This window comes from Balaenoptera acutorostrata, chromosome 10 (assembly GCF_949987535.1).
Source record: "Balaenoptera acutorostrata chromosome 10, mBalAcu1.1, whole genome shotgun sequence".
NCBI classification, from domain to species: Eukaryota; Metazoa; Chordata; class Mammalia; order Artiodactyla; family Balaenopteridae; genus Balaenoptera; species Balaenoptera acutorostrata.
The window spans coordinates 105461158-105487658 of record NC_080073.1 but is presented as its reverse complement, the minus strand read 5'-3'; the positions used below and the strand labels follow the sequence as shown (position 1 = coordinate 105487658).

Sequence of the window (26501 nt, the reverse complement as noted above, 5' to 3'; positions counted from 1 at the left end):
GTTCGCGGGCGGGGGAGTGGGCGTGGCCAGGACTGCGCTCGGGGCGGGGGCGGGGCCCCGCTGGCTGACTCCCCGCGTCCGCCCCGCAAAGCGCGTCAGGGCGCCGACGTCTGCGAGTGCGTGGCCCGCGGGGCCAGAACGTGGCGTGGACGTCGGACGTTCTTCCGGAGGGAGTCCGCGTCTTGCCCTCGTTCTGGGCGCGCGCTGGCTGCGGTGAGTGTTGTCGCACGCCGGGGACGGGCTTGGGGACCCTTCCCAGGGCGAGGGTCTCCGCGGGTTCCCACTTCCCGCGTGCCCGAGGCTCCTTTTCTGCAAGTACGAGGCTGGGGCACAGGGTGAGCAGGCCCTTCGCTGCCCTCAGCCGCTGCCCTCCGCCCTGGACTCGGGCTGCGCTGACCCCAGCTGCAGACGGGAAGCGGGCAGCCCGGGGTCAGCGAGTGGGCGTCGCGGTGACCCGGCCTGGGCCCGCGGGCCGCCGAGTTTCGGCTCGGCCTCTGCTCCGCGGACCGTCCAGTCTGTACCAGGCCCTGGAACTCAGCTTCTTTAACTTTAGTCCCTGAGATGGTCAGCCAGAGAAATTCGAAAAGAGAAACGTGTACTCGGTGTATGCTTCCTGCACGGCTATGTATAGTTCTAGGGGGGATGGAAAGAACCCAAGTGTAGAAAGAGAGAAACGGTCGCGGGGGTTAGGGTTAGGGTATGTACATTAAACTATCAGCCCATTTGATGTGATATATAGAGTTTAACAACCACATGGTTTTTTTTTCCTGTTGACCTGGTAAGTGTATAATTTCCGAGGAAGGGGTAGGTACCCCTGCTGTGCAGGGGCAGTAGATAGGGAAGGTCAGTGGGGGAAGTGTTGGGCAAGTAGCCGACTTCTGGGGCCTCAGTTTCTTATTCTGTACAACTAGGAGAATTGACCACAGCGGGAGTCAGAAACTCAGTGGCCTCCAGTGGCCTGGCGGGTGATGTAAATAGGTAAACTGGGCCCAGCAAAGCAAGAGGGGAATGCGTGCCCTACTGTAGGCATTAAAATTAAATGGTTTTTAAGCAAACCAAAATGTCTTTGGGCCCTGACCCTAGGGATTGCAGGACGAGGTGTCCCTGAGTCTGGAGTGACACTGATGATCTGTCCGAGGTGATCAGGTCCCATCACTCTCCTGCATAACGTGCTCCAACAGCTTTCTGTTAGGCTCAGGATAAAGTCTTTGCCCCTGTGCTGCAGACCCACCCATCTCTTGGACTGAATCTCCCACCATCCAGCGCTCTGTTTTAACCCCAGGTGCATCACGCAGGCTTCCTTGAACACCTGGCCGCTCCCACCGCCTGCCTTACCCTCGCTCTTCCCTCTGCCTGAACCTGTCTGTGGCTGTACCTCGACCTCCCCACCACTCTCCCCCCGTCCCTCAGTGTTTGTTTTCTCTTCTAGATTGTTGGGGTCACCGAGGAGGGTGATTGCGCCTGAGAGCCCAGGGCCCACCACACCCAGTCCTTCCGTGCCCAGGGTTAACCGTGGACCCTCCTCTTGGCAGCGTCCAGAGAGAAAAATACCCATCTTCCTAGAATATGGCAGGTGACTATTAGCCATGGGGGAGTTAAGCTTTTTTAAATTAAAATTTTAGTTAGAAATTGAATACCTTGTTATGAAAACTCCAGACAGCACTGAAGCGTATAAAACTTGTTTATAATGTGCACTGCTGTCTGGAATTCTCTCATTTTGTGTTTTCTTACTGGTCTTATTGTCCATTTCAGCCCCATCAAAATCTAATGCTTATGCTGTCTTTGCTTTGCCTCCAGCCTCTGGGATGACCACCAGGACATAGTAGGTGCTCAATAAATAGATACTGAGTGAATGAGCCCCAAGAGCTAACGATGGTTAAAGATTCAGCACGACTCACACACATCCCATTCTGTGACATCTTTTTTTTTAAACAAAAGATGAAAATCCTTTCATTACAGAACATAAACGTTCACGTTATTTTACACATTGCGTCATCCATTAGGGTTTCTCAGCCTCGGCACTGCTGACCTTTGGGGGCTAGATAGCCCTGTGTTGTGGGACCTGTCTGTACTTGTAGGATGTTTAGCAGCAGCCTTGGGCTCTGTCTCCTGTATGCCAGCCGTGCCTCCCTCTGAAAGTGACAGCCAGAAACGTCTCCAGACCTCGTGAAATATCCCCTGGGAGGCAGCACTCTGCCCAGTTCATGTGTATCCTTTTTCCTATTAAGCCCCCAAGTAGAGTTCCTTTACAACAAATGAGTCTGAGGGGTTAAAATAAAACTGTTAATCATTAATTTCACTTGTGGGGTTCAACCTTTACACTCAGCTGAATGCCCCAAAGCTGTTTGCTTCCAACTGACGTTTATATTTTCTCCTTAAGGGCCTAAACAGAATAATATAAATCAAGAGTTTAAACATTTTGGTCTCAGATGTTCCCAGGGAAGATTTAAACAAATCCCCACAGCTGCCTTCTGGAAGAAATCGGTACCTAACCTCACAGAATCTTCTGAACGAGGACAGTACTGCTTCAGAGGCTGTTGGTGTTAATGACACAGCCAGGCCCTGTAACGCTGGTCTTCTTAGAGCCTCTTGCCCTCGGCCTCGCCCCCAAAAGTGGGACTTGATGCAGGCCCTGCCTCTCCCGTGGGACTAGGGATCTGATTTTTGATGTCTTAAGTGTCAGTTTTTGATGGAGGGGAAGGAAGCAGAGCTGTGTGTCAGTGGCTGATGCCTTCCGACAAAGGGTTAGCACAAAAGATTAGTCACGGTAGTTTCTTATGATATTAGGCAACACGGCTAAAACTTACGGAGGATAAAACAGATTGGGCTTTTAAGGAACTCAGTCGTGTTACTCTTGAGGAATTGTAACTCGACTCGTGTATTTGTGTGTTAGTAAACTCAAGTAATGATGAACTATGACATAATTAGATTTTTTTAAAATGCTCATTGTTTTAAAACTGTCACCCATAAAAAGGGTTGGTCTTTCTTACTTAGCTTCAACCACGGTGACGCACCTGCATGTTTCATTGTCATCTTAGTCCTTGTCTAATTTTGACAAAGAGGAATTATTCTTCAAGAGAAATGGTTTCTTGTCCGGATTTAGGTAAGAAAGTGCTCATCGTCTACGCGCACCAAGAGCCCAGGTCTTTCAACGGGTCCTTGAAGGACGTGGCGGTGGCTGAACTGAGCCGGCAGGGCTGCACCGTCACCGTTTCTGATCTCTATGCCATGGACTTTGAGCCGAGGGCCACAAGGAAAGATATCACTGGTGAGTCATGGAATAAATGCTCTGGTTTTTTAAACTTTCTTCCTTGTGTGTGTCTTTTTACTGAGGTATAATTGACATAACGTTGTATTCGTTTCAGGTGTATAACATAAGGATGCGATGTTGGTATACATCGCAAAATGATGACAAGTCCAGTTAACATTCGTCACCGCACATAGTTTCACTTTTTTCCCCTCTTGATGAGAACTTTCAAGATCCACTCTTTCAGATGTGCAGCAGTCTTAACTGTAGTCACCATGCTGTGTGTGACATCCCCGTGACTTAGTCATTTATAACTGAAAGTTTGTTCTTCCGGCCCTCTTTACCTGTATTACCCACCCCCTCCAGCCCCTGCCCCTGCCCCAGGCAGCGACCAATCTGTTTTCTGTATTCATGAGCTCAGTTATTTTTTTGTTTTGTTTTTTAAGATTCCGCATATAAGTGAGATCATACAGTATTTGTCTTTTTCTGCCTGACTTATTTCACTTAGCATGATACCCTCCAAGTCCATCCACGTTGCTGCAAATGGCAAGGTTTCTTTCTTTGTGGCTGAATGATATTCCATTGTGTTTATATATCACCTTTTCTTCATCCATTGATGGGCATTTCGGTTGTTTTCGTATTTTGGCTATTGTGAATAATGCTTCAGTGAACATAGGGGTGCAGATATCTTTTTGAGTTACTGTGTTCCTTTTCTCTGGGTAAATACCCAGAAGTGGGATTGCTGGGTAGTAGCTCTATTTTTAATTTTGGGGAGGAAACCTCCACACTGTTCTCCATAGTGGCTGCACTTTACATTCTCACCAGCAGTGCACGAGGGTCCCCTCTTCTCCACGTCGTCACCTGCACTTGTTGTCTCTTGTCTTTTTGATGATGGCCATTCTGACCGGTGTGAAGTGATATCTCACTGTGGTTTTGATTTGCATATCTGATGATTAGTGATGTTGAGCATCTTTTCACATGCCTGTTGGCCATCTGTGTGTTTTCTTCGGAAAGATGTCTATTCAGATCCTCTGCCCATTTTTAAATCAGATTGTTTGGAGGATTTTGCCTTCTTTGTAATTTTTTTAAAAAGTTTGAAAACAAAAAAAGTTTGAAAACAAAGCTTATCATTGCACATGATGGAGAGTTCTCAAGTCAAAAAGGTGTCAGTGCAAGTTCTTTCCCCCGTCCCCAGCCACCCGGTTTCTCTGCCCCCAAGGAAACCAGTGTCTCCCGTTACCTGTGCATCTTTCTGGAGTGAGTCTGCGCTATCTCTTGATGTACCTAAAGCAATTAAGGGCATAGCCTCCAGTTTCCCTCCGCTTTTTAAAAAATGGGAACATATTACATATGTTGTTTTGCATGTTGCTTTTTTTCTGCTGCGAAGTCCCCCATTGTATGGAGGAGGCATGGTTTAAGTAGCTGCCACTAATGGGTATTTTTGGTTGTTTCTCACTTTTGCCATGATAACAGAGCTGCAGTGCGCAGTCGTGGCCATATGTGTTTTCCTGTCTGTGCAGGTATATCTAGAATGGAGTTGCTGATCAGAGGGAATGTGCGTTTTGAATTTTCGTAGATAATATCAAACTGCTTTCTGTAGGTGCTGTGCCGGTTTACCCCCAGCAGTGTTTGTAAGTGCTCGTTTCCTCAGTTTACCAATTTTTTGATGATTGCCAATCTGACAGGTGGAAAAATGGTCCCTGAGTACACAGTTTTGTATATGAATTGTAAGTATATTTTTACCTATTTTTTTTTTAGTCCACTTTACTGTGGTGGCTTTTTTCATGCGGAATGTCATTTACTTGTGCTTAGTTGGCTTTTGACCTGTGTGTTTTGTGTCCTGTAAAGTCTAAGCTTATTTTTTAAAGGTGTTATAGTTTCTTCTGGTATTTGACAGGCTCCACTCTTTGAAGTTAAGTACGTTCTCTATTCAGAGTTTACTTTGGTGTATGATGTGAGGTGTGGGTCGTTTCTCCCAAGTACTTACCCAGCTCTCTCATCACCATTTGTTACATGATCCAGCTATTTGCCCCAATTTAAAATGCCACCTTCATTGTGATCTGAATTCCCACATATGTTTTATTCTCTTCTAAACTTTGTATTCTGGTTTTGTTTTCCTATCCATGACTCAGTACCACATGGTTTTAATCATTTGGGCAGATAATTTATTTAATATCTGATAGAGTTAGGCCACCCTCATTTGTCTTATTTTCTATTTTTTTCTGACTAGTTTTACTTTTCCATAAAATCTTTTGGATTAGCTCTCCAGATTGTCGACTGAAAAAAAAATGCACAGCCTGAGGGTTGTGAGTTAAGTTTCATTTGGGGCAAAATGAGGACTCTAGCCCAGGAGACAGCCTCTCAGAGAGCTCTGAGGAACTGCTCCGAAGAGGTGAGGGGGGAAGTCAGGATATGTGTGATTTTGGTGAAGCGGGTACGTGCAGTTGAGCACACAGTTTGGCAGAAGGTTGCTGCTGGTCACGAGGAGCACATGTCTCCGTTAGTGATGTTAGTGCTTTTCTAGATACGAAGAGGTGCAAGAATTGGGCTCATGAAATCTTCTCCTGGAAAGATCGAACTCTCTGAAGGCCTGTTCTGCCAGTTTTTCCGGGAGCACAGGGCGCCTCATTCCTGATCTCCACCCTGAACCCCTTTCAGGGCGTGTGGAAGGTCAGCGGTCACAGCAGTTTGTGACTTAGTCCTTGTAGAGGCAGACGGCAAGTGCCGGCCTTTGGGTGGCAAGATTCAAAAGGTAACAGATGGTCTTTTTATTGAGGTCCCATTAAGTTTACAGATGACTCAGCCTCGTAAAGTTCTTTCTGTCCCGGTGACAGGCGTGGCTCCTCGTTTGCTCACGTGCTCTTGCAGCCTTCCAGGTCCGTGCACGAGTTCCCTTCACGCAGCTCTCACATGATCCTTACTGACTGGCTTTTGTCCCTCCGTGGCCGCCGTCCCCAGCCTGTATGGCACTGGGGATGGGTTTCGTGGAGGACAGTTTCTCCGTGGACTGGGGCGAGGGGTGGCTCAGGCGGTAACGCGAGCGACGGGGAGCGGCTGTAAATGCAGAGGAAGCTTCTCTCGCTGGCCTGCCGCTCACCTCCTGCTGTGCAGCCCGGTTCCTAACAGGCCGAGGACGGGTACCAGCCTGCGGCCGGGGGGTTGGGGACCCCTGCTCTGTATGAAGAGGACTAATCTGTGTGTGCGCGCGCATATCCGGCTGCTACTAATTTTCCTCCTGTTTGTAGTTTTCAGCTGATTCTCTGGGGCTTTCCTGATACACAGTCAGATCACCTGCAAATAATGATAATGTCACCTGTGGTTTTCCAGGAATTTTAATTTTAAATTAATTACCTTTAATTTCCTTCTGTTCGCAATTGGGTTAACAAGATCCCCAGATTTAGTATTCAGTGCTGATGGTAATAGCTGACATCCTTGTCTCTTCTTGTCTTCCCTTCTTTTTTTTTAAATTTATTTATTTTATTGATTTATTTTTTTGGCTGCATTGGGTCTTTGCTGCTGCGCGTGGGCTTTCTCTAGTTGCGGTGAGCGGGGGCTACTCTTGGTTGCAGCGCGCGGGCTTCTCATTGCGGTGGCTTCTCTTGTTGCAGAGTACGGGCTCTAGGCATGCAGGCTTCTGTAGTTGCAGTGCGCAGGCTCAGTAGTTGCGGCTCGCGGGCTCTAGACCACAGGCCCAGTAGTTGTGGCGCACAGGCTTACTTGCTCCATGGCATGTGGGATCTTCCCGGACCAGGGCTCGAACCCGTGTCCCCTGCATTGGCAGGCGGATTCTCAACCACTGTGCCACCAGGGGAGCCCTTCCCTTTTTTTAAAAAAACAATATTTATTTATTTATTTTGGCTGCACGGGGTCTTAGTTGCGGCATGTGGGATCTAATTCCACGACCAGGGATCGAACCCAGGCCCCCTGCATTGGGAGTATGGAGTCTTGCCCACTGGACCACCGGGGAGGTCCCTGTCTATTCCCTTTTAATAAACCAAACAGTTCTTTTCACTGCGCGAACAGCGAAGCAGGGACTGGGGAGATAGAGAGTAGTATGTGGAGGGGCCACTGGTTTTCAGTGACTCAAGTGACACAGGCTCTTTGTATAAAGTGTCTTAAATGTGGTGAACAGGTGGGCAGAGGGTGAAAACAGCAAGCCCCTTCACACGCCCACCTGGTCCTGCGTGGCCCCCAGGGACAAGCAGGCCGAACTTTGTGGTGTGGATCATTGTAGATCTTACTCCAAGTATCAGCAAAATGCATATCTGTGTAGAGCTTAGAAACTCTATAGATACAGATGTAAGTGGGGATTTGCTTTATTCACTAGAGCTTTTGGGAGTCTTTTTAATGACTGCGTGGCCCTTCATGGTACCTGCTATAACCAGTTCCCCTGTTGACTTAGGCTTACTTTGTCTCCAGCTTTCGTTTCAAGCTATGAGTCAGTATGTTTCCATGGCTCTGGATTCCCTGTCTTACTAAGAAAGTCCTCTCCATACCCTCACTTATAAAAATATTCCCGTTTTCCCATGACATTTGGATACCTTTGCTTTGATACTTACTTTTTAATTTTATCTAGAACATACGTGGCGCATGCACATTTCATTGTCCGTGTACCATTATCAGAAGCACCCAGTGTCCTCTGTGGGCTCCACGCCCGGTGGGCGGCAGCCTGCCTGAGACACAGGCTCTCCTGCTCAGGGTCTCTGGTCGGTGCAGAACCTCATGCGCAGAAGCGGCCCAACAGGTGCTTTGAATGAAAATGAACCCCGGGGAGGCTGAGGGAGGAAGCAGAGCCCTGGCACGTTCTCAGCTGTGGCCGCTGAAGGGCTGGCCTCTCCTTGGGCTCCTCTGCAGGCCGTGTGCTGCAGGGGCCGCACCTGGGCCTCCCGTCGTCCCCTCTGCTGCCATGTGGGACCCGTGGCCTTGAGCTCGGCCCTCAGCCTCCACCTCCTCTCTGGTCGGTCGGAATTAGCCAGCCTGTCGGGTTGTTACGAACATAGCAAGGTGATGCTGCAGAGCCTGGCGTGGTATGTGGGGATCCTCAGCCACGGGCGACTGTTGTTAACACTGATCAGCGCGGCTGGGTGAAGCATGCTGCTTGAGGAGAACCCACTGAAGGCCTAGGTCAAAGTGTTGACTTGGCTTTCAGCCTAGTTGTCGAGGGTTAGGGTTAGGGTCAGGGTCAGGGTCAGGGTCAGGTGCTGCAGGTTCCAGCCCGACCCCTCCCCCCCACTGCTGCTGTCTGAGCCCCTCCCCTACCAGGCCTTCTCCTGAATCGCTGAGGCCACAGTGAGCTTTTCCAGAGCTGAATTGGAGCGTTCACTATATACGTGGGGAGCAGCCCCCTGTGTGCAGGAGAAGCTTAAGCCCCTCGGCCGGGCTCACAAGCCCTGGTCCATTCCTGCAGTCACATCACCTGCGGGCCTCCCAGCCTCTCACTGCAGGTTCTCGGCTGTGCTCCCAGTGGCCCACTCCTGGGCTGGCCAAGTTGCCCCGTCTGCGTCTTCTGCCCAGAAGGTCCCCCGCTTCTCCAGGCTGCCTGAAACTCCTACTCCGTCGTCAGAACCCTGTTCACCGACTCATCCCCAGGGTGCGCTCCTAACCCGCCCCCGCAGAGCTGGCTGCAGCACTAGTTGCACACGCAGAGTGAGACCCCCTGCTTCTAGGCTGTGGGGTGTGAGGCCCGTCTGCCGTAACGTTACACCGAGCTGGCTGGGTGGTCGTGTTCTGTGTGTTATCGTGTGGTTACTCATCCACCTCTCCTACTGGACTTTGAGTCCCTTAGGGGAAGGTAAGGACGTAGCTTCCTCTCTTTGCGTCCACAGTCTGAGCCCAGGGCCTGGCGCGTGCTCAGGTCTCCGTGACTGCCCTGTGGCCTGCTGGGGGTGGGGAGTGACGTCCAGGCAGCAGTGGCGCTGGTGGGATTGGCGGGATGGGCCGCGGCTGCCCCCTGGGCGAGAACCCCTGTCTTGTTCTTCCAGGCGCCCTCTCCAGCCCCGAGTTCTTCAGCTACGGTGTGGAAGCGTACGAGGCCTGCAAGAAGAGGTCTCTGACCAGCGACATAATCGCGGAGCAGAAGAAGGTTCAGGAGGCCGACCTAGTGATGTTTCAGGTTTGTTTCCCCTCGGATTATGGTAACGAATTTGGTTTGTCCTGTGTGCAGAGTCTTTCCCGGTACTGAGTTCACGCTCCTGGCGGTGGTGCTACGATCTGCGCGCTTACTTCTGTCTCGTTGGGTCCGGAGACCCAGGGAGCCCATACCCCCCGTTCAGATCCTGACCCCCACGTAAACAGCAGGGATTTCCCTGTAGCCTGTGTTCCCGAAACGTCCGACCCTGCAGAAGGTTCTGCCTTCGTTCTCTGGTCCCCAGCCCGGGAGGTGCGGGGCTGCATGGAAACCAGGTTTGTCTGCCTGGGTGTTTGTCAGAGTGCTTTGGGCCAGATGCAGCTGCTGCCTTAAGTATCCCGGTCGTCAGGAGGAGGATCATCTCCCCCAAGCCCCGTGGGCGGCCTCAACCCCCTACCCTCGCCTGGTGCTCGCTCACCTTTGTCCCAGGCAGGCTTCACTGCACGAGAGCTGCCCAGGACGCCACGTCCACGGCCAGCCAGGCGGGCGTCATGGCCGCAGAGTAAATGTGCTTTTGGGGAGTCGTTGGGTGGATAGAAATCCAAGTCAGGCCAGGAGAGAAGGGGATTTATCGTAAGGGCCCTGATCGCTTGGGTCCCTGGAACCCGAGGACAGGCCGTGGCGGGCTTCAGGGTAGTGGCACGGGGTGTGGGTGTCTGCTCCCTTCCCCATGGCAGCTGCTCCTCTCCGATCTGGGTGCTCTGCCTCCGCCCCACGCCACTAGATCCAGCCTCCCAGGAAGGGATCTCCTGGGTCCACATCGTCTCTGTTTTCCAACCTGCTGAGGGGCGGGGCAGGGGCGGGAGAACAGGACCACCCTTGCAGTGGGTGCAGAGCCGGTTTCCAGACACAGTGCAGAAACGCCCCATAGACTACACCTGTGCACGCAGAAGCGGCAGCCCCGTGTCTGCCTGCCCTGCTTCCCCGCGACCTTGACTCCGGGTGTGGTCCACGTGCGGACCTTCTTCCACCCTCCTTACACCTGAGTGCCCGCGGTTTACCACCGGCACGCTGGTAGTCACGCAGGGCCATGCAGCCGTGTGACGATGGCCCAGCAGTCCGGCCCCTGGTCCGAGCAGAACCCCACGCAGCTCTGTCTCCCCTCCGCTGCGGGCTCCCGGCTGAGCACACGGAGCCCGAGGCTCCCTCCTCCCCCTCCTCCCCCTCCTCCCCCTCCTCCCCCTCCTCCCCCTCCTCCCCCTCCTCCCCCTCCTCCCCCTCCTCCCCTCCTGTAACTGGAAGGTGAACACCAGCCAAGGCCTGTTCCTTCTGTGGGAGTCTTTCTTTATTCCTGCCTCTTTTCACCTGTCTTCTCCCCACCCCCACCCCTTTTCCCCGTACTCTGCCCAGAGCCTCTGCATGTATGTTTATTTTTTTTTGCTCAACACTAATAAAAATGTCATTCACCACGACCACTGCTACTGTGACCATAGCTCACCACTCGCTGAGCATTTACCCTGTTCTGGGCACTGTGATGTGTCATTGACACTCACCACAGTGCTGTGAGTGATTTGCAAATCAGGCTAAGGAGGCCCAGAGAGGTTAAGTAACTTGCCAACGTCACACAGCAGTAGGTTGTGGAGCTGGGATTTCAGTGCCAAGTCCTGAATTAGATTTATAGTGAAAGCACGTGAAACACGGGCTTCCTTCTAGCTTTGGTAATAGGTTATTGCATGTGTTCATCTCTTTTCATTGACGATATTGTTGGATATGGTGTTAGGGCTTCTGTGGGGACCGGAGTGGACTCCAGGGAGACCGTGCTGCTGGTGTGTGGAATCTGAGGAGCAGACTTCTCAGAACCTACCCCAGCCCGACTCCCAGATGCGTGTCTCACCCCCGGGCGGGGAAACGGGCAGACTCTTTCCCACACCCTCCCTCTGGCCCCGTGGCTGGGGGTCGGCACCGCCCGGCCCGCTCAGTCAGGGGCAAGCAGTCGGGGACCGTCACGGGGGACGCAGCGCCACCTGTGACAGCGACCAGCACGCTGTCGGCCCTGCCCGCCCCGCCGGCCGTCACCGCCGCACCGCGCGCCTCAGAGAAGGGGGAGAAGCCTCCCCGTCGTGTTGCGGACACCCGCCTGCCGGGCCCGGGGAGGAGGCTCCCCGAACGCCAGGCAGAGGAGCGCGGAAGCGACCCCAGCGCTCCCTGCCTCCCCTCCCGCAGTTCCCGCTGTACTGGTTCAGCGTGCCGGCCGTCCTGAAGGGCTGGATGGACAGGGTGCTGTGCCAGGGCTTCGCCTTCGACCTCCCGGGCTTCTACGACGACGGCCTCCTCAAGGTACGGCCCGGTGAGGGGCGGCGTCCATCGGGGCTGGAGGGGGCGTCTCAGCAGGTCACTCCCAGTCTGCATGTTTTCACCAAACACTGAGCGCCAGCTCAGTGGGGTTCTGTGTGTAAGGCCCCGTGTGGTTACATGGGCGAGAAAGCATCGTTCCCGAGGTCGTGGGCTTTTCTTCCAGCAAGGGATACAGAGCGTCCACGTCCGTCTGCGTGCTCAGCCAGGGAGGCCTGGGCTGGCCTGGGGGCGGCTGCCGGGGGGCACGTGCTCCACGATGCGGGCTCATAGCTGGCCACGCGCCAGGTCACCTCTGAGCGTCACGTAACCACCTTGAAAACAGGATAACGTCTCGCCCCCAGGGAAGAGGTTGCGGGGAACCTGGCAGATGCACGGGACGTGGTAGCTATGGATTTCCTACTAAAACAAATGACATTTTAAATTCTGAGATCCTCAGAAAATAAGTGCATATAAAGAAAACACTGAGTCATGAGATCCGTCTTGGACCGTGAAAAGATGCCACCCTTTGCTGAGTGGCCCCAGGAGCCGGGCACCGCGAGTGGTACCATTTGCCCTCCCAGCCGCTCCGAGGTCTGGCCTCGGCCTCGTCCACTCCTCCCCTGCGTCCCTGAAGCCTGCTCTCCAGCAGCGCCGGGGCCTGTCAGCTCTGTGTGTACCCTGTCCGTTCCTCTGGTTGTCCCCTGCTCTCTCCATTCGATGCAGCTGTCGCCTGCAGCTGGGCTGGACGGGGATGGGAATGTGTGTCTTTCCATCAGGAAAGGGTGCAAGGGAGCTGGCCTCGGGTTTTCCCTCCCGGTCATTATAAACCTCTGGGCTGGAGTCACAGTGGCCTTTACTGCCCTGTCCTCTGGGGTCGCACCAGGGCGTGTGCTGTGTCCTCTGCAGGGTAAACTGGCCATCCTGTCCTTAACCACGGGCGGCACGGCCGACATGTACTGGAAAACTGGAGCCAGCGGAGACTTCCGATACTTCCTGTGGCCCCTCCAGGTACGCCACACCCCTCCCTGCCCCGCAGCTCCGCTGGTACAAATGAGGTGTGACACAGGCCTGAAGGCCAGACCGTTGTGACTTCCCTGGGTACAGGAAGTGGCAGCCTCTGCCCTCTTTAATGATTTACTTGGCAGCACTGGAAAGGCTGGCCAATGAGGAAAACACGTGTTATCAGGACAGCTTCTGCCGTCGTTTGGGCAGAGGCCAGGCCAAACCTAGCTGGCTGGTGTGCTCTGGGGTACACAGGAGCCCCACGGTGGCCCGTGTGTGTCACGACTCGGGAGGGTAGAGCCATCCACACTCTGGCTCTGCTTCCCGAGGCAGGATCGCCTGGAAGCCTGGCAAGAGGCTCCCCGGCCCGCATCCGACGGCCTCGTGAGCGGGCATGTCTCCGTGGAGCCAGGGGCTGGGCGCCTCACCAGAGCCCACCCCCCTCCAGGAGCCCAGGACTCGGCTCCGGGCCGCGCTCCCAGGCGGACGCCGGGCTGCCTCTGCGCCCCGGGCCCGGGGTCGGCGAGGACGGCGGTCAGTGGAAGCGCCCTGGTGAGGGGCAGAGCCGAGGAAGGGAACTGGGGGCCCTGCGTCAGCCCCCGTGTCCCGTAGGGAACTCCTGGGAGACCCAGCGACCTGCATGGAAGCTGCCCATCTAGGCTGTTAGGGATGCGTGTTGAGCTCGGAAGAGATCACGTAGTTAAGGGTTTGTGAGCTTTAAAAATGCAGGCGGTGGTGTGGGGCCCGGCCTCCCACCACCTGATGGGGCAGGCCTGGACAGGGTGTGGGCTTAGGGAAGGAGTGCAGGCGGAGGACAGTGATATTTCTGGAAAAACGATCTCTGAAAGGAGACGGGGTAGTCGTCCCGTGCAGTGCTGCTCAGCTGCGGAAGCCCGAACTCCCTCTGCAGAGGCCGCGGGGCCGCCTAGGTGCCGTGAGCCAGGCTTAAATTCCTGCTTTTAAAAAATCTTCACCTTTTTTTCAGTTTGCAGAAGTACATATCATAGAAAAAAATGAGATCATAAAATATAAAAATAGTTCCCTTAATTCCTCTCTTAAAAATAATCACTTTCAATGATTTGATGTATTTCTTTACAGCCCATATATACTTTTAAATACATACTTTTAGTGATTAGGCTTATCATGTTTATCTTTTTACATAAACAGTGTGCCACAAATACTGCTTCACGTTTCTTCTCGCTGTTTACACTTAATGCGTATCTTGAACAGCCTTCCATGGTGGCACATTGTAGCTAAAATAACCTCATTCTAGAATATTCCAGCGCATGGCTTGCCATAATTTGCCTAACCAGTCAAAACCGTAAACTTTAGTGTCTGACTCAACAGCAGAGGTTAAAGATTAATGTCAGTTATCAGAGTAGAATTTGGAACTTGCCGCTGCCCGGCACTCTTCGCCTCCCTGGTAGCGGCCGTGTCCTGAGGTTCTGGGGCATTTCCGTTGTTTTCAGTTAACTGGTAGCATGAAAGGTGTTCTGTCCCCTTTGGTGACTGGACGGATGGCGTGTGCAGGGCGGCTTCTCATCGCTCTCCTTTCTTTGCGGCTGTAGCACGGCACGCTGCACTTCTGTGGATTTAAAGTCCTTGCCCCTCATATCAGTTTTGCTCCTGAATTTGCATCAGAAGAAGAAAGAAGGGGGATGGTGGCCTCCTGGGCGCAGAGGCTGAAGACCATCTGGAAGGAGGAGCCCATCCCCTGCTGGCCCCCCTGGTACTTCGGGCAGTGACCTCGGGGCCACGCTGGGAGGTGCTGGTGTGTGTAATAAACGACGGCACGACAGAGCAGCAGGTGTGTGGGGTGATGTGACTGTGTCTCCAGGGTCCTGTGGGCCGACTCGCGGCTCCCGTCACCCGCTGCTCGTCCCGGATTCTCTCCTGACACGTGTCCGTGTTCTCCCAGGCTTGCTTTTCATTTGTACTATTCTTCCATCTCCCTGTCTTCAGCCTTCGCGGGTAGTGGTGTTTTTCTGTAGTTCTCCTGGCTTGGAACTGGATTTGTTAGGTTTGGTTTTGTTTTATTCCATAACTCGAGTTTCTGTTTTCATTGAAAAGTGAAGTCTGGGGCTTCCCTGGTGGCGCAGTGGTTGAGAATCTGCCTGCCAATGCAGGGGACACGGGTTCGAGCCCTGGTCTGGGAAGATCCCACATGCCGCGGAGCAACTAGGCCCGTGAGCCACAACTACTGAGCCTGTGCGTCTGGAGCCTGTGCTCTGCAACAAGAAAAAGGCCGCGATAGTGAGAGGCCTGCGCACCGCAATGAAGAGTGGCCCCCACTTGCCACAACTAGAGAAAGCCCTCGCACAGAAACGAAGACCCAACACAGCCAAAAATAAATAATAAATAAAAATTAAAAAAAAAAAAAAAAAAAAAAGCTGGAACAGAAAAAGTTTAAAAAAAAAAAAAAGTGAAGTCTGTTCACAGCTTGTGTTTGAGTGCTCTGTTTGGACTTACTTCTTCCATCTTTTTTTTTTTTTTTTTTACTTGCATCCTGACTGTGAAGTTTTAATTGAGCAGCCACTTAACGTATTTTCACAATTCCTGCGTGCCCGTTACAACGAGGTTTCCAAGCAGTAGTGAGAAGGCATCCTGTCAGTTTGTGCGAGCTCGGGGAACGTGACTGACAGTAACCTCAAGGTGTGGGCACGTGTAGGTGGAGTGTCTCCCCCAAAGCGGGTTTGAGGAATTAGATCCCTTCCCCCCACCCCCTCCCCCCATCGTCACGGTCATCGTCACTGCCCAGGACAGAGCAGCTGCCTGGGGTCAGGGCCCTTCTGCTCAGTATCCCAGCCCCGCTCCCATCAGACTGTCCCAGCTTCCCGCTGGATCCCCCTCGTCACACACCTTTCACCTTCCTCTACCCCTCCCCCGCCCCTCCACCCCCCAGCATCTTCAGACCCTTTTCTGTCCTCATTTTCATTCTCCTCTTTTTCACCTGATGCATTACCAGATAGTATTTCTTTTTGTTTTGTTTTTAATATTATTTACTTTTGGTTGCACCGGGTCTTAGTTGCAGCTTGCAGGCTCCTTAGTTGTGACCTGCGAACTCTTAGTTGCGGCGTGTGGGATCTAGTTCCCTGACCAGGGATCGAACCTGGGCTCCCTGCTTTGGGAGCATGGAGTCGTGTCCACTGTGCCACCAGGGAAGTCGCCACCAGATAGTATTTCATGTGCATCTTCTTCCTTTTCATCTGAACCTTCCCTCACTCAGAGCTGTTATCCTCAAATCAGCATCTGATCTTTCAGGGTCATTTCTTTCTGACTCCTTTTTGACGCCATTTTCTTCAAACTTTTTCAGAACAGTCCTCAGATTCTCTTTCTTCCATCTTCCTCAGACCCTTTTTGGGGCTGCCCTCCTCAGATTCCTTCTCAGGGTCACCTCCAGACTTCTTTCATAATCTTTTCGGAGACTCTCCTTTTTAGGTTCCCTCGAGACCATTCTCTTCAGACTTTTGGAACTGCCTTCTTCAGACTCTCTTGGGCCCTGTTCTTTTTCAGAAGCATCGTCTTCAAAATCTTTCCCGTCCTCTGTTCTTTCACATGTGTTTGATGTATAGGTCCTTTAAGTGCCATGTTTGTTGCAGCCCCTTGAGCCTTCTTCATCCCATATGTGCTGGGACGCTCAGGAAAGCCCTTACATACTGGACCCTGCGCTTTGAAGCAAAGATGGGATTTGAACACTGAATGCCTCAGGACGCTGGAGAAAGCCTTCCGTTCTCCTGCGGTGTCCTCAGCCTGGTCGTCTGTGGTCCCATCCCTGCTGGGACAGGTGGATGACAGCCACTGAACCTCCTTCTCATCGAGGGTTTGAATCTAACCGTCAGCTTCCTCTGTGCTCCTTGGGACGCAGGTCCCATCTGGTGTCTGTCCAAGGAAAGGAGCTTCCTAGTTGGCCCCCATTTGAACACGTTCCTCAGAGGTTTTCTCTTCCCCGTTCAGCACCAGCGGACCATCCTCAGAATCCACACAATGCAACGTCTTTGATGGCGACTGTTCGCGCGTGGCCTGCTCCGGACGGTCCAGCTGCTTTTGTTGAGAGGCCGCTTCCTGGGGAGCTTGCCTCCCCTGAGCCTCGCCCTCCCCTTCAGTATCGAAGTTCTAGCTTCTGATTCCATCTTCATCCGAAAGTATGCACGCAGGAAACACAGATTCCCTCTTCACATAACTGCAGAGCTGTCTCCGCTAAGATCTCCGCGGCAGTCGTGCCAGATGAGATAGAAAGTGCGTGGGTGCCCCCACGGTCGCGTCTGGCGGGAAACCAGTCACGCGTGCCTTTGTATTTCTCTCTTCACCCCGAAGCCTTCCTCTTTGTCGCCCCTCCTCCTGAGGCCGGTGGGTTTGGGGCTTTTCTCTGCAGAGGCTTCTCGGCGTCGCTAGCACCACTGCGTATGTTCGCAGAGGCAGCCGGACGCGCCGTCGCCGAGAAGCCAGCTAGCCTGCCGTGTGGAGGTGGGCGCTTCAGTGGCGCTGGGGACCCAGCCCTCTTTCCAGGGGTGTCAGCCGACCGCTGCCCGGAGGAGTAGTTTCTCGGCCGGGCTTCTCCCGGGCGTTGCCGCCCTGGGTGTCACCGTCACCCTTGGTGTCTCCACACGGTTCCTCTGTTCACAGCTGCTCATCGCACCCCCCGTTTGCCCCGGTCCTCGCTGCCCTTGTTTCCTCCCTGGCCTGGGAGCGGGGTCCGGGCAAGCAAGGAGGTCACCGCCGGGGTCCGAGGTCTGCCGTGTGTGTCGTGTCGTCTCTTTGCCCAGCGTGTCATCCGCGGGGTCCTTCCGCTTCCCAGCCTCCGTCACTGCCCCTCATCTCAGTGAGTGGCAGCAACGGTCATCGGATGCTCGGGCCCGGACCTGGGCCTCACCTTGACTTGCGTCCAGCCAAGCTCCACGCCTTGCTGAACTGCGTACGCGTCACGTACGCCCCACTTGCGCGCTGTTTGCATCCCCACTTCCACCGTGCTGGTCCAAGGTGCCGCCTTTTTTTGTCTGGGTTGTTGCAGCAACCTCCCAAGTGACTTGCCCTCCTGCACTTCTGCCCGTTACAAACCATTGTCTGCAGAGCGCCTAGAGTAACCTTCAACCATGTGCGCGCACACCCTCACCACTCCAGGCTTCCTGGTTCTGCCCGGGTCTCTCGTGCTCTTGGGAACGGCCAGCATCCTTGGCTGGTCCGCGGCCCTGCCCCCGTGTCTCCGCAGCCGGCCGGGGACCCGCGCCCCTCCTGCTGCAGGGCCTCCGTGCAGGCCGCTCCCTCTCAGGTGTGCCCCAGCCGTCGTCACCCTCTGCACCCCCCTTCCACGTCACCTGCTTAAGGGGGCCTCCACCACCCCTTGGATGGAGTCGGACGCCCTGTCCTGTGCCTGCCTTCCTCACGGCTTTAAAACGTCTCCGTGGCGTTGTTTCTACGGGGAACACACGAGGGCCTTCTCGCTGTCCCGTCTGGCTCCCTCCCCAGGCTGTTCGCTCCAGGAAAGTCGGGTCCGAGCAGCGCCCGTCCACGAGGTGCTCCCTAAACGTCCTAAAGCCCTGGCACCGTTTATCTTAGGAGCACGGGACCTTTTTACATCCAGAACTTCTGTTTGGTGATGCGGATGTAGGCTCCAGAGCCTAGTTTGGATGGAGGTTGGTTTTAAAAAAAAAGAGGGAAGAGACTTATGTTGTTCCGTGTAAGGAAGGCGGCAGGAGTGTTTGGGAGCAGCTCCTGGAAGCCTGAAAGTTTGGGAGAGGGAGTGGGCACGGGTCTCCGGCGGGGCACAGCCCAGGGGACGGCAGCGGGAAGGGGGCGTAGGAAGGCGAGGGCACAGCAGCAGCTTGGGGGTGGGGGGTGACGGAGGAAGCGGGGGACAGCCCGCCCCCCAGGCGGCCCGCCCTCTGCCGGGCGCGTGTGCTCGGGCTGTTTTGTGTTGCTCTTAAAGGGAGGTCATCCTAGGCAAGGCCAGAGGCTGGGGATCACGTGGGTCCCCGAGCACAGGGCCCCCCGCCTGCGACACTGTTAAGCAGCTCAGAGCTGTTGAGAGCAGCCTGGCAACAAGTAACAAGGGCTGTAAACGCAGGCGGCCTTTGCCTCGGCAATTCCACGTACAGAATGTGTGCTGAGGAAATGCTGCATGCAAGGTGAAAGTAGTTTTCTGAACCAAGTTTTATTTCCTTAGCAATGCTGGTTCTAGTCATGAGTAATACCAGCCGACACATACTGGGTGCTGAATCCGTGCGTGTGTTATCAGCTCGTCTGACCCTCGCCGTGCCCCCATGTTACCCATGCGGAAACGGGGGCAGAGTTAGGCTAAGACACTTGCCCGAGGTCACGGCTAGAGTGGGGCAGGTACGGGATTGGAGCCCAGCGCGTCTGGTTCCTCCCTGGAAGCAACCGGCGAGCCTGGGATCGGGTGGCGACAGCGCGCGTGGCCGGCCCCTGGGCTGAGGCGGCAGGTGTCCTGAACGGCCGTGTTCGCCTGACCCACGTCTGCTCATGTTTCTTTTCATGGCCACACCGGGTTTTCCTTCGGGAAACACGCCCTGTCAACCAGCTATGTCGTATCATAGGGGGACGGCCCCTCAGTACCCAGGAGTGGCACTTGACACCCCTCACCAAGCAGCGTCCCTGCCCCAGAAAACGAGGTTAAACTTGGGAAGGAGGAGACTTTTCTGGCTTCTGGACTTGGAGCTGTGACCTTGTAGGTTGGTCGGGGCCATGAGGAGAGAGCGCCGTCCTGCGAAGCCACACTGAGGACAGGTCATCCAAGCCACAGAAAGAGACGACTTCCTAAGGACATCCTTTGACACCTGGATCCATCCCTGCCTGAAGCTGCCATGTCCATCTTCAGTTCTCTAGTCATGGGAGGCAGTACATTGCCTTTTTTGCTCAAGTGGCTTTATAGAAATTGCAACTAGAGAAATCCTAAATTCAACAAGCGTAGTTAGTGTCTACATGGAAATAAATACTCCAGTGAAAATAGATTAATTTTGGAATATGGTTATAATATAAAAACACACAGAGGTGTATTAAGTTGGAACAAATTGTATAGTAATATATCAAGTTATTTTTCTCACCAAATGGGTTAAGTATGTGTAGTGAACAAAGGAGGAGGAGGACAGGGTGAGACCCTGCCGTGCGGAGACCTGAGGGCGGCTCAGGGCCCCCCGCCCAGTCCCACCTCTGCACTGACTGAGTGGCCTTGAACAAGCTGATCAGCCTTCTTGGGCCTCAGTTTCCCCATCTGTGAAATCAGGGAGTCTGGCCTTCCTTAGTTTCCCCACTGGTTGTGTAAGATTCCAGGAGCCCCTAGCCTTGCACATTGTAATCCTTTCCTTGAGGCTCCAGGAAGAGCTGTCTGGGGTCCCCAAGTCCTGGGGCCAATTTCTTTTTTTTTTTTTTTGCCACACCTCGGGGCTTGCAGGATCCTAGTTCCCTGACTAGGGATTGAAGCCGGGTCCCCAGCAGTGAAAGTGCGGAGTCCTAACCACCAGACCGCCAGGGAATTCCCTGGTATGTCTGATTTCTGTTTGCCTCTCTTTCTGTCAAGCGGGATGGATGTGTTGAAATGTAAATACATTCAGTCATCGGTTTTATGAAGCTGTATTGAGGACAGAGGTTATCAGGAATCAGATCATATGTCACTTGAACTCCCGAATCCCTGATGAAGGATGGTATTTTGTGCAGTTTCTCCCGGCCCGAGCTGGTAGGCTGTAAGATCTTATTATTAGCCCCATTTTACAGATGGGTAAACTGAGACAGAGTTGAAGTACCTTGGCCAGGGTCCCACCCCAACACCTTGCAGAGCTGAGGCTCACACCAAAGCACCTGTTCCAGAGTTTGTGCTCAGAACCTCTCAGGTTCCAGAACCGTCAGGGGGTTGAGGCAGCACTGAACAGAGGCCCTTTTTGAGAAATGACCCACAAAGACCCCACGGGGAGTTCCTCATGGGAAGAGAGGAAATCTGAGCTGAGTCTCCTGCTGAGCAAGGGCCTAAAGTTTTGTGGGTCAACTTTTGCAGAGTTTCTGGTTGAGGTTGAAAACCCTTCTGAGACTTTGATTTCCTGCTCGTGACAGATGAGCAGATGAGGTTTCTCAAAAGGCGTCCTGCAGCAACACTTCCGGAGGCCAGACCTTTAAATGCGTTGCTGAGGTCGTAAGAAATTGAGGGAAATGTCTGAGCATATCCACAACTCTGTCCCCACCGCCTACCCACCAGCCTTGCCCCTTAACAGCAAAAGCCTAACGAGTTACTGACGGCAGAATGGATAGAAACATGGAACTTTAGGCTGCCTCGGGGTCACATGCTGATATCAATGCTCTATGTTATCAATACTCTGTGATGTTAATATTCCAACAAAAAGAGAAGCGAGAGACCAGACCTTGCGTCTGTGCAAAGTGGGCAGCTCAGTTGAGACCTTGCTTGCATGGAGGGGGCCACCTCTGTCAGAAGGTGGGTAGAAAATTACACCTGCCCTTATGGGGAGACAGGAAGCTAACCTACATCCATCTCAGCTCTGGGTAGAAAAAAAATCTCTCCAGTATCATAGGATCCTGGAATGGGACTTATTCTACCCACATACAGAGTAAGGGGAAATCTAAAGAAATTAAGTGGCCCTGAATGATGACAGTCCTCAGTGCAGGAAGAAGAAAATTTGCTCTAGAGAAAAACATTGTCTCGTGCCTGTCTCGTGCCTGTCAGGATGCTCCCTGATTAAGTCAGCCTAGTATAAACTCCCAAATTGCCAATACATGAGGAAACCAAATATCATGACTGAGAGTAAGCAGAAACACCATGCAGTAGATTTTACCACCCTTGAGCTTCTAATATTGCCACTGTGAGATACATAACACAAAATAATGATGTTTAAGGAAATAAAAATGGAATCAAACACTGAGCAACAGACAAGAGACATTCAAAAGTGACCACACAGATTTGAAAAATAGCTCAAGTGAACAGGATAAACACTAGGTTACACACAGATGAAGAGAGAACTGGTGAACTGACAGACCTAAACAAATAAGGAATGAAGTGGAAAGGATGAAGGGTAGATTAAGAGAGAAAACAGAGTGAAAGGCCTATTACGTTTTTAATTGGATTTCTGGAATGAGAAGATGGGGGCGTGCTATACTTCAAAAAGTACCATAGCTGGGAATTCCCCAGAATTTGTGAAGAATGTCAGATTTAGTAAGTACCACATGTCTCAGGCAGGATAAGTAAAAGAAAACATATACCCAGACAGCATAGTGAAACTGCCTGACACAAAAGAAAAGTGGAAGGGATAGGTCACCTGTAAAGGGACAACAGTTTAACTGACAGCTGATTTCTCAATAGCAACAACAGAAAACAGTAGAATACCACCATCGACATGTTGCAAAAAAGGATGACTATAAATTTAGACGTCTCTTTCAATTATTACAGTAAAACAAAGGCATTTCATAAAATCAAAAAATACAGTTTGCTATGGACAGACATTACTAAAGGAATTTCTAAAAGTTGTATTTCTTTTAGAAGGGCAGTGATTCCAGAAGGAAGGAAGGAAGGTCTGAAATGCAACAGGGCATGGGGAGCAAGGAACAGGGTAAACATGGGAGAATCTAGACAAACACTGACCGTGTAAAACACTAACAATGAAGTCTGACTCATAGGGTTAAAAACCAGAACTAAAATGGTGGATGAAAATAACACATAAAATAGTATAATCTAAATTAAAACAGCCAGTTCTTTTCAAGAAGAAGGATAGTTAATAATTAACTTTAGTTTTTTAAGTGAAATATATGTATTCAAGTTTCTAGGATAAGCATTAAAATAATGGAAATTGAGGATCAAATTAGAATGGAGTGAGACAATGCCATCATCCAAAATAAAATAAGACTGGAAGAAAAAAACAGTAAAAGCAGACAGTGGGGGATTCTTTGGGGGTCCAGTGGTTAAGACTGCACTTCCACTGCAGGGGGCACGGGTTTGATCCCTGGTCAGGGAGCTAAGGTCTCGCATGCCAAGCGGCACGGCAGGAAAAAAAAAAAAAAAGACAAAGGCAGAAAATTATGGTGAAAAAATCCTAATATGTATATAATCACAAAAAAATGTAAAAGGCAGAGTCAAACTGGATAAAAAATTAAGTTTAGCTATCTGCTGTGTACAAGAGATATATCTAAAACAAAACCAAAGAGAAAAAAAAAAGTTATAAGATGTACCATGCAGATCCTAAGCCCAAGAAGGCAGAACAGCTATATTAATATCAAACAGATGATTAGGGGTAAAGGAGGTTTCTGTGTAATGGTAAGAGTTCCAATTCAATATGAAGTTATACCAATTCCAAACTTGTATCCATTTAATAAGCAGTTTTAAACCATATATAAAACAAACTGAGTTATAAAAAGAGATCAACAGGGGGCTTCCCTGGTGGCACAGTGGTTGAGAATCTGCCTACCAATTCAGGGGACACGGGTTCGAGCCCTGGTCTGGGAAGATCCCACATGCCGCGGAACAACTAGGCCCGTGAGCCACAACTACTGAGCCTGCGCCTCTGGAGCCCGTGCTCCGCAACAAGAGAGGCCGCGATAGTGAGAGACCTGCGCACCGCGATGAAGAGTGGCCCCTGTTCGCCGCAACTAGAGAAAGCCCTCGCACAGAAACGAAGACCCAACACAGCCAAAAATAAAGAAATAAAAATAAATAAATTTATTTAAAAAAAAAAAGATCGACAAATCTACCATCAGAGTGGGAGATTTCAGCACACATCTCCTTGTAAGTGAAAGGTCAAACACACAAAAGAATAAAGATTTGAACAAAAGTGACTTAATACTTGCATAAAAATCACTGCACCCAGCAGTAAGAAAATCCATATTTTTCTGAAACATTCATGGAAAAATCATACAAATTCTGATCTCAGCAAATTCCAAAGAATATGTAAATTCAGAAGACCATCTCTGACCAAAATATAACTAAATCAAATCATAAAGATAACTAAGAAACCCATCACTTGAAATTTGACAACCCTCTTTTCAATAACTCAAAGTTAAAATTATAATGGAGAATTTTTTAAGTATTTAGAACTGAATAATAATTAAAATACTATATTATCAGATTTGTGGGTTGCAGCGCAAGTATTTGACGGGTATCTATATTGCTGAATACTCATTAGCAAAGAATAAAGATGGAATAAAAAACTTATTCAAATAAGCTTAATGTGGACCATAAGAGGTAGAGAAAGGACACACCTGCACACGCACACGTGTGCCAGGCATTCCACGGAAGAGGGTGCGCACCTGGCCGACGCACATAGGGAAGATGTCAGTTTTTCAGGAGAAATGCGCATGGAGTGCAGTGGTGAGCCATTTCACACCCGGCAGACGAGCAGAAATCGAAAAGTTTGGGTTGTAGCACGTGTTAGAATGGAAGCCAACAGGAAAACCTATACACTGCTCGTGGGTTATTAGAGCCACAGCTTTAGAAAATGTACCCTGTAAAATGGAGCATTTACACATTTTACTTCCCGGGTAAAAAAAAGTTAACCACGGGCATACACGTTTCATAATCATAAAGTTGAACGGGGAAGAAAACACAGGTCACAGAAGATCACTTAGAGTAAGTATAGAAACATGCCAAATAAAAAGGCATCTGGAGATTCATACTGAAGTGGTAGAGTTATAAGGAAATATTCAAGATAGGAATGTGATGGGAGGGGGCACACATCTCTTTTAAAGGTCTATTAATGTTCTATTTCTTAAACTAGAGGGTGAGTACCTGAGTATTCATTTCACTGTCCTTTGAGAAATAATATAACATTTACTTTTATATATGTGAAATCGTTTAAGGAAGAAAGAAAGTAAATCTAGATACTTACTGTTTTAAAACCTTCTGCGTGAATGTGAGCTGAAAGAGTTGCTTCTTTGGAGCCCACTGCGGGGGCCCCTGGGGGCTGTGGGCTCTGAACCATCTAGGACGTGACTGTCTCAGTGGACAGAAGTCCATTAGGCCGTGTAGGACCCGACAGTGACCCCCAAATGGCAGGGTCAGAAGCACCAGTGCTTGTGGGCAGATCAGACTTTCCAAGCCTCTCACCTCCTGAAGGTTATAAGTGAAACCCCTGAGAAAATCCCAAGGATTTTCATGCAATTTGGGTAGAAGTGGGGAGCCCAGCGAATAAGGGCATTTAGGGACCCATGGGATTAACTGGAAGAACACGAAGGCTTCATGCCCCAAGCTGCTGCAGCAGGTGACCTGCGTGCACACGGGGACGGCTGGCTGACCAGGGTGCTGAGCTCCTGCTGGCTCAGGGCCCTGCCAGCCCGGACCTTTCCCTCTGCCCCTCCTCCTTGCAGGATCCCCCGCTCCCAGGCCCACGACCCCTCAGGAGAGAGGGGTCAGGGCTGGCACAGAAGCCAGAGCTCACAGAGGGTCCTCCCTTTTGCAACATCCAGATGGGAGCCCTAAATAGAATCCTCTTGAGGAAAACAACCACCTTTCCAAGACATGGCAGGTAAGAAACGTGGGCTTTGGGAGATTAGGATGAAAAACCTTGACAAGAACGTCCCTTCATTTTCAAACTCCTATTCTTGGAAGAATGGCCTGAAACAGATTATTTTAGCATTATGTACATATTTTCTTTTTAAGACCTGATGCAAAATCAAGAATTTATGTTGTAATTGGGTTGCTCTGGCTCCTGGCCCAGTGTTGGCCTTTGGTGCTGCCCCTGGCACGGTGGGTGGGAGGGTATTTGCCATTCTGCTTCCTGGGAGGACGAACAGTCACACAGCATCGTCTGAAAGGCCGAGCTCCCTGCCAGGGGCTTGAGGTGCAGGACAAACAAGCCTGCGGGCCGTCCCCGGTCCCATTTCTCTCTCGTCACCCCACCATCCGAGTGTAATGGGTCTCAGGCTCAGGGAGCTCAGGCCAGTCCTTCCTGCTGTGGGTTGAGTCCGGGCCTGGAGGAGAAGAAAGCGAAATTCTTACGATCAGGTTGATACTTGTCAGGATGCGGCCATGGCTGACGGCAAAAGTCAGTGCCCCGTCATCCAGGATACAGTGTGAACTGTTTCCATTTTCAGAAGAACACAAAACTGCTCACCTAAAATAACAAAATTAAATGAGATTTCTAATAAAGTTTGCCTGTTTCATCCTGAGAGGACATGATTTATTCTGTCCTATTTTCCAATGGTGTGTGTTGCAAAATCAAGTGAAAGTGAACCTTCCAAACTACCACCGAGTATAAAATGATCTCTCTCTTTAAAGAGTACACACTAAGAACCTTACTGCTCAGCTTTGAATGCGGTGAGGCACCTAAATGTTTACTAATGTTTTTCTTCTTCCTTGAATTGCGACCGTGAGGAATTTCTTTCCTAGAAAGAGTTTTTTCTTGAAATAATCCCACAAAACATGTACACTGTCTCTATACTGAAAACTGCAAACAGCTGATAAAAAATTAGAATAGATCTTTAACTAGAGAAACGCACCATATTCGTGGATTGGAAGAATCAGTAGTGTTAAGATGTTAATTCTCCCCATCCATCCATTGTACCTCCCCTTATACATCCATGTAATACAGTTCCAGTCAAAATCCTAGAGAATTTTTGGTGAATACAGACAAGTTGATTCTAAAATGTACAGAGAAAGGCAAAGAAGCTAGAATAGTTAAAACAATTTCGAGAAAGCATACATTTGGCTCCACAATGCCCAATTTGAAGACCTATCCTAAAGCTACAGTGATGAACACAGTGTGGGGTAGCAAAGAAATAGATACAAGATCAGCTGAAGAGGGGAGAGAGAGAGGAATAGACCCACACAAGTACAGCTAACTGATTTTTTTTAGCATTTTAAAAATTAATAGACCATTTTAAAAACAGTTTAGATTTATAGAAAAATTG

General features: G+C 51.1%; 1 protein-coding gene across 5 annotated transcripts; it reads left to right on the top strand.

The window, feature by feature from the left end:
• The first annotated feature begins 59 nt into the window (after positions 1-59).
• On the top strand, positions 60-23869 carry NQO2 (N-ribosyldihydronicotinamide:quinone reductase 2). Of its 5 annotated transcripts, none has more exons than XM_057555407.1 (8): positions 60-213; positions 1430-1573; positions 3104-3268; positions 4933-4974; positions 9229-9359; positions 11538-11651; positions 12555-12656; positions 19337-23869. In XM_057555407.1, exons 2-8 carry the CDS (start codon positions 1567-1569, stop codon positions 19436-19438), a joined length of 663 nt encoding a protein of 220 aa, XP_057411390.1. In that variant the 5' UTR covers positions 60-213; positions 1430-1566; the 3' UTR covers positions 19439-23869. The 5 variants fall into 5 exon arrangements, with proteins under 5 accessions (XP_057411390.1, XP_007173955.2, XP_057411388.1 ...); XM_007173893.2 differs by lacking the exon at positions 19337-23869 and adding an exon at positions 14219-14454; XM_057555405.1 differs by lacking the exon at positions 19337-23869 and adding an exon at positions 14219-14454 and having other exon boundaries at positions 4848-4974.
• The last annotated feature ends 2632 nt before the right edge of the window (positions 23870-26501 follow it).

Excerpts from the sequence above, each read along its gene's own strand:
- NQO2 (XM_007173893.2), top strand. Across the intron at positions 3,269-4,932 it reads CACAAGGAAAGATATCACTG|GTGGAAAAATGGTCCCTGAG; the intron begins GTGAGTCATGGA and ends CCAATCTGACAG. Across the intron at positions 11,652-12,554 it reads ACGACGACGGCCTCCTCAAG|GGTAAACTGGCCATCCTGTC; the intron begins GTACGGCCCGGT and ends TGTCCTCTGCAG.